The sequence below is a fragment of the Phycodurus eques genome, chromosome 10 (assembly GCF_024500275.1).
Source record: "Phycodurus eques isolate BA_2022a chromosome 10, UOR_Pequ_1.1, whole genome shotgun sequence".
NCBI lineage: Eukaryota > Metazoa > Chordata > Actinopteri > Syngnathiformes > Syngnathidae > Phycodurus > Phycodurus eques.
This window is the reverse complement of record NC_084534.1, coordinates 17,450,609-17,458,336: the sequence shown is the minus strand read 5'-3', so window position 1 is coordinate 17,458,336 and position 7,728 is coordinate 17,450,609. Positions and strand designations below refer to the sequence as shown.

The following is a 7,728-nucleotide window of genomic DNA, read 5'->3' as shown; positions in this document are numbered from 1 at the left end:
TACCAAAACGGTTTAATATCGCTTCAAACTCATTACAATGCACAAAGATAAACGACCTATACATGATTTTGCTCCTTCCTGAGTTGAGCTGCTCGCTTACTTTCTTGACACCAATGCCCATTAAACAGGGCTTTGGCGGCATCTTAAGGAGCACCAGAAAAATGCAAATGACTTGTGATGACATTGTTCAGCCACTAGAGAGCAACAGTGTAGCAACACCACATTGACAGATTCCGGCAACAAGAACCTGCAGCTGGTATCAGTCACCTTTCACACAGTTAACAGAGTGTGGCGAAGTGAAAGTAATCCATGAAATTAATGCTAGTGGGACATTTTATTGTACATAAAATCAGAGTAAAAGGTGCCATAGAAGACCGCTCAACACCCCAAGGGGAGTAGCATCCATCTCGTAACAAATCCATAAAGCTGAACAATGCATATTTTTATGAATTATGTGCATACAGTTAGTGGATTAAAAATGTGCATATACACTCATGCTAAATATACAGTAGATGACAAAACCAAACTAACATGATTAACACATCTCTATCTTTACATTTGTTTAACTTGTGACTTTTAAGCATGGTTGAGGGAAAGGTTTTTGGGGAGCTATACAATAGAAAATTCTCCATAAGGGTTAAACCGCACGCTTGAAGCACTGGTTTAAAATGTGTGCGTTTCAAACAGGGAATGTGGCTAATCGCTGGCATTTTAGGATCAACAAGGCAATGTCTGTAAGTCATTAACTATGCTAAACTATCCTTTGCAGCAAGCAGGACTTTGGCCCATCCATGTAGCGCTCCTGCACACAAAGTGTACAGAGATGCAGAGCATGAAAAGAAAGAAGACAAAAAAAGACACACTATAGAGAGATCGAAACATAACTACAGGATACTTTTAAATAGGACTTAACAAGTAAGTTTTTTGCTAGCAGGACGTATGATAAAAATCTATATTGGACTTCCGTCTGTCGTTGCCCGGCAGGCGCTCACTGGCCTTGCAAAGTGTGGATGAGATTCAGGCCTGAGCCTGGAGGCAAAACCCAGCCTTCCTGGCCTTGGTTGGTGTGCAGCAAGCAGTAGAGCTGCTTCAGATGGGTCACTATGTTGTCTTTGATATCAGGGATGGAGATCTGGAGGCGCACGCTGCCGCTGTCGAAGGATCGCGTGTTGTCTCCGGAAAACATCTCGGTGATCATGCGGGCCACCACTGGGATGATCTGCAACGACATGATGACTTGTCTATGTAAAACACAGCTGTCAAACTCATTTTGTAGAGGCCCACACTCTAGTTCTGGTTTCCCTTTGAGCCTATTTTTAACGTGATTTAATTGAAAATATAAGTAACTGAAAATAGTGACAAACTAATCTATATAACATAATACAAGTATAATTCAATTTACGTAAAGAAGGGATTTGGTGGGGGGGGGGGGGGGAAAATGTAATAGCTGTAAAAAGTTGCGAAAAACCACTTTGAATGCAATTCTGCCAAAATGAAAAGAAAGAAAGATACACTATTTGCTTATGTGGGCCACAAAATTCACAACAGGTGTTCCCATGAATTACTCAATATAGTAACTCCTCTTCCGTGCCTTTCTGTGAGTCTTCCACTCTCTGTTTTTCTGTTGCAACCTGCTGATGACACTTAATTCATTCGCCACTGCCCTCTGAGAACATCCTGTTGGCGAGGTTCTGCTAAACAACTGTTGGGCGTCGTCTTGGTCTCAAAATGTGATGATGAGGAGGACTGTCTAAATACCAATTTTAATTCAACCAGGAAATGTACAAAATTGGTCCATTCATGGATCAAAACCCCACTCGACTCATTGTTCAAGAACAGAAAGTTTTTCTAAAAGTACTGAAACATTCACCAGTTGGACGTTCAGTCAAAGGTTTAGAGAAGCTCTAATTAAATTCATCTGTAAAGGTTAGGAAAAGATGAGGTTTCAGGCATTGAGGCAGCCAAAAAGGTGATTCATTCCTCAGAGGAATCCTACTATTTCCAAGATGGTAATAATACAGATCAAGCCCTGCCGTGACTAGCAATTGACACCCCGGAAAAAGGTTTAGAACTGCCTACAGATGCCAAAAGATGCCGGCCAAGCATTACTTTTCTATTAGACAGGGCTTTGGCCTGAGCACAAAAACTGCAAATAGTTGAGTTTTTCAGCAAATAACGAAGGATAGGTTCCCCCCCCAGAAAATCTGCGAATGGGTGACGGTGCAAACTTGCAACATTGTGATAGCGTGCCAATGACTTTTGGCACGACCTTCTTAACATTTAACAGCTAGACTGGATACGTGTTGCCGATGTCTATCATTGTGTTTTGCCGCGTCAAAAGGAAAATTGCAGATATCCTTGCCCTAATGTCTGATACTTGCTTGATATTTTCAGAAGGGTTCAATTCTCACCTGAACCATGATAAGCTTCCTCTCAGTTGGCCTGCCATCAGGCCACTCCTCTCCAAAACATAGGGTAATTTCAAACTGCGGAGGATTCGGGGTTTGGCCGCGCTGGTGGGCGATCACACCTAGGCAGCGCACAAAACATTGAAATGACAAATTATGCCCCACGTCAAACAGCATTTTTACATTTCTGATTGCGGGCGGATCAAATGGAATAGCAGCAAAGGAAACTTACCACTGAGAAACGACTCCAAGCAAAACAGCTTGACCTTCGTCTGCCGCTCGATAGGATTTGGCGCCGCGGCGTTTGGCGCACAGGGGCCGGACCAGTACACCTTGCATTGGCACAGACGGACGGCGTAGATATCGTGGCCGCTCACCTCCAAGATCAGACCTCGGTCCATCACGTCCAGCAGGCGGTTTGTGAAGTGTCTCTGCTTGTCGTTGCTGATGTTCTCCGTGGTCGGGAAGCGCAACTGTTCCATGCTGACCGGTCCGAACAGCTCCTCCTGGTTGACCATCGGGCCGAGATCGCCGTAGAAAAGCCTGCAGCCCTGCGGGTTGCTGACGGTGACGGTGGGACACATCTCCCTCCCACGGTACAGGAACTGCACCTCCAGGTCGGTCACTGAGTTAAAGAGGCATTCCGAACATTGACATTTGATATTAAAAGCACAAATAAGAAGTGGTTGTTTTGTTTGCTGGCTTCCTCCTGCAGCTATTGTTGCAAATTATTTTTGCTAACCTTCTAAGTCAATTGTGTTTCTTGTTTTACTTTAAACTGAGCGAATGTAAAAAGCAGACATGGTCAGACGCTAAATAAGACAAACTATTGACATGCTAAATCGGGGCTTCTCAAACTTTTTGGGTCCAGGCTCGCCCAACAGGGCATACATTTTTCCAAGGACCCCCGCCTAATCCAAACTTAGTTAGAAAGTTGCCTATTTTTGAGGAATGAAGTCAATGTTACAATCACAAATTCATATTTTAGGCAAGACAAAAAGTTGTGATGATGTGGGAATAAAGTATTTTTTCCAAGAAGAAAAATGCAATCGTTACAAAACGAACTGATGTTGACAAGTGAATTTCAAAAATACAACTTTATTCTTGTATTACACCTTTAAAAGATGCCTTTCATTGTGGGGGGGAAAAAGGGGAATATATTCTCAAAAAAATACCCCTTTTGTAGTCGGGAAGAAAATGGGACCATTTCCCTTTTAATCTAAAAAACAATATGAATGCAGGGATGTCAGACTTGTGTGATACGTCACAGAGCTTTTCATTGGCTCAGAGCTCAGGTAAGGAGGTTTATTAAGTTTGTTTCGTTGTAGGTAGATGTAAGTATGTCCTTTCATACGATACAACATCATTTATTGCAAATGATTTTGCGCCCCGCCAAGCTACAGCTCACGTGCCCACACTCCAGTTTGAGAACCACTGTTAAATAATCTGTTCACATTTCTTTTCATCAATTCCCTGATCATTTTCATGTATGACAGTTTGTCAGCTCTGAACTCTAAAATGAGTACCAACGCTAGTGCCAACAGAACACGGGCGGGTGTCCTGGCCGGTCCACCAACCTTTGGACTATCTGTGACGGGGTGATCCCGTCACAGATATGTGGTAATTGTGGACATTTTTAGCAGAAGTCGAAATGATGCACACATACTTGGGAGGGAGCTGATCCACATCTCCGGGGAGGCGAATAAGGTGTCGGTAAGAGTAGGCCCCTGCATAGAGGGCTCAGCCAGGGGTGGCGGTTGCATCTCCACATCTGCGGGCTCCTGTTTTGGCCAAATCTTAATGGGTTCCTCTTTGGGCCACACTTCATTAGATTGGGGGCAACTTGTAGGCGGTGGCATGGAGGACTCGGAGCCCATAGGAGACCACAGGATGAGAGGAGAGGGACTCGTGCCTGGTTGGGGAAATTGAGGCTGCTGTGAGCGTCAAACTCAAACCAAGTCGAATGTCTCTCTTTTCTTATGGGTTTATGTTTGGAATGAAGGTACAAGGAACATTAGGTCATCACCATTGGATGGGTAAGGAGGAAGAGATTCTGGTGTGTATGGAATATCTTCCTCGGTGCCGTCGTCCTCACCCGGAGTCCAAGAACCAGCATCTGAAGAACCTGCGGTTTTATTAACAAACGGTGGTCTTAAACTATAGTTGTACACACATACACAAGACCCCCAGAAAGCTGTTATCCCATAACTGTTATGTCATTTTACAGGTCCCATGCCATCAAAATAGCATTTTTTTTCTACTGTTTTTATGCATAACATACAGTAGCTCGAAACGATACTACCGACTACCAATATCGGGACTAGAGCCGTGCGCGATATGGACAAAAGTTTATACCTTGATATAGGTAATATTATACCCTGACAACGAGATATATCCTGATATATTGTTCCTTAAAATTACATGAAATTAATGTCAATTTTCTGTGATCTTCTCTCCATTCATTCATAAAATACACACACACACACACACACACACACACACACACATATATATATATATATATAGACCACAATTAAATGAACAAAACATTATTAAAAATAAAACACAAAGTGACAATGTAAATACCATTCAAAATACAATGAGCCCCCCGTCCTCCCCCGCAATATTGCGGATCACGCTTGGCGGTCCCAACTATATTGCAGATTTTTTTGGTGTTATTACAGTTGTTATCCTATTTTTTTTTAAACACTGAACAATATTTTTGTGTTATCCATTACCCACGCTCAATATATTATGTTTACATGTATCTGGATTGTTTTAGAAGTGTTTAAATAACTTTTAAAAAAAATGAAACCTGGAAAGGCTGTAAAAAAAACACGCCTCGGGTGTACTTAAATTGGGTATTTCTGTATCGCGGATTCCACCTATTGCGGAGGTGGTCTGCAACGTACCCCAAGCGATTGGAGGGGGGGTTCATTTTTGTGGTACTACAACCACTTTTCAAAGAATGCAAGTAAGTGCAAAAAATGTAAATAAAGACAACACTGCTTCAAGTAACATTCAAGGATGCCTACCATTTATCTAGTAAAAGTATGACTAAGCATAGGAAAAGAAATTAGGTAAATCTAACGAATGATCGAGGATTATGATGCTTATAATTGTAAAATTAACGACTAACTATCAATTAAATACATAAAGTTATTCTTATAATTGCAATTTAGTTCATCTTTGCCATGGCTGGCGTGTTCCAAAAAGTCTGTGTTCAGCAGGGAAGGGAATCCAAAAACAGTTCTTTTTGAGAACCGCTTCCCCGCATCAGTTCCCATCCATAGTTTTCAGTGACCCAAAACTCACAAATACTCAAACTTACAAGTATAAGCGTTTGCCATAAGCATCATCATGCATTTACCTGGGTTGCTTAGGGGTTGCAGGATGTCACAGACATCATATATCTTTAAGGGATTCATCGGGACCTCTTTGGTTCCGTCATAGACGAGGTTGAATTCGCGGCTTTTGTTCAGGGCACATCGGAGCTGAGCTTTCCACTTGGCGGGATCGGGTTCGTCAGACCCCTCCTGGAATTTCCCAGTCTCCACAGCCCAGGCCTGGAGGAACATGTCAATGTATGGAAATATTGATATCCCATGAGTCACACAAACATATTTTGTGTGATGCAAGGAATGTTCAAAAGGTAAAGGATGTTGTAGAATTATAAGACAGTATTTTATACAGTACTTCAAGAAAAAACAGGCAATGATAATTTTATACCAGTGCAGTGAGTACAAATCAATAGCTGGTAATGTGCACGTCTTGACAAACTTAAAGGGTTGATTCATGTTACAAGCTACCGAGACCATGCAGATTATTACTTAATTTCAAACTGGTCAAAATGGAAGCCGGAAAGACATAATGAGAAGCTAAAGACATCTTGCTAAGTGGTATGCAGGCCAATTGAAGACTAAATTGTCTGTGAGTGTGAATGGTTATTTTTCTATCTGTGCCCTGCGATTGGCCGGTGACCGGTTGAGGGTGCACCTCGCCCAAAGTTAGGGATCGGCAACAGCGCACCTGCGACCCTTGCGACGATAAACTGATAAGCAGAGAATGGATGGACGTTTCTAAAAATGGTACATTTATGTGTTTTTTTTTTTATTTTTATTTTTAAATTGTTCAATAAAATATTACACGGTACGGTGACATGTTTAGTGACAACAATCAACATTTCCAAAAAAAAAAAACATCTGTCAAGGAAAATAAAGATGAAAATGAAATAATTTTAAAATGAGAACGAACTAGCATTTTAACATTAAAATGACACTATTTTACATCTTGTAAAAATATTATTTTTTAAACTTTTTTTTAGCGTGCGTGCGTGCGTGTGTGGGGGGTTGTCTCGTTGGTCGATCAGTCACCATCACTGAGGCAGAACATTTGCGTCGCTTTTCAGCCCCTTACCTTGAATATGGTGTCCTCGTCCTCGTGTTGAGGTGTGTGTCGAGTGGCGTGCTTCCAGGGGATCCTGAAGCGCATGGCGTCGCGGTCTATCCACTCCAGGCCGGGGTACCTCCCGCTGTCCACCTGGGCTACCAACCACGGCTTCAGGCGGACACGTCGCGGCGCCACCGACATGGCGACTGGCGGAAACGCTGCGAAGGTGACGGTGGAGCGGGTGGAATTGTTCCAATTAAATCCGCTTGTGTCCGTGAGTCAGGTGAAGTGATGTTCCGCACGGTATACTGACACCGAGTTAAATGTGAACGAGAAGTTCCGTTCGAGTGAAAATTAAAGTCACGTACCTGCGCGAACCAGGAAGTTACTGTTGCTTTTCCACGTCGGCCTCTGGCCCAAAATGGTTGGATTTACCGCCCCCCCCCCCCCCCAAAGGCTTTCTTTCCTTCGCTAGTCCAAATAAACCCAAACAGTGCAATTGTCACCAGCGAGTCGAGTCGATTAAGCACGCGCGAAGCTCAAATGTGACGATAACAACACGCGCACCGTGGACTCCTCGGGCCTGTTTTGTTTTTTTTCCTCCTCCTTCCCTCAGCCGATACTCAGGTACGCCGGTGACGTCACGCCGATGACACACCTTTTCCACTATGTCACCATCCGCCAAATCTTTCACCTGCACTCACCCGGTTTTCTTTCTTTGCCAAACCGTGCACCTCTTTTGCAGAAGTCGAGAAAAATCAAGGAAATGTAATGATCAAAAAATAGCCTTTGAAAACATAACAGTATGTATGAGTGGCGGTTCTAAGGGGGGGGGGGGGGGGGGCAGTGCACACATAACATTGTGCCTGGAAGCCCCCGTGCCCCTCCTCCCCTCCGTACAGTTACAATGCAGTACTGTAGTAAAGATTTG

At 43.2% G+C, this 7,728-nt stretch overlaps 1 protein-coding gene across 1 annotated transcript; it reads right to left on the bottom strand.

Annotated features, from left to right (window-relative positions):
* Positions 1-315: 315 nt before the first annotated feature.
* On the bottom strand, positions 316-7,398 carry irf6 (interferon regulatory factor 6). Its single transcript, XM_061687342.1, has 8 exons — positions 7,166-7,398; positions 6,825-7,015; positions 5,779-5,974; positions 4,435-4,533; positions 4,075-4,320; positions 2,641-3,033; positions 2,412-2,530; positions 316-1,219 (listed from the first exon to the last, which is right to left on the bottom strand). The coding sequence occupies exons 2-8, from the start codon at positions 6,996-6,998 to the stop codon at positions 989-991; spliced, it is 1,458 nt and encodes a 485-aa protein (XP_061543326.1). The 5' UTR covers positions 6,999-7,015; positions 7,166-7,398; the 3' UTR covers positions 316-988.
* Between the last annotated feature and the right edge of the window lie 330 nt (positions 7,399-7,728).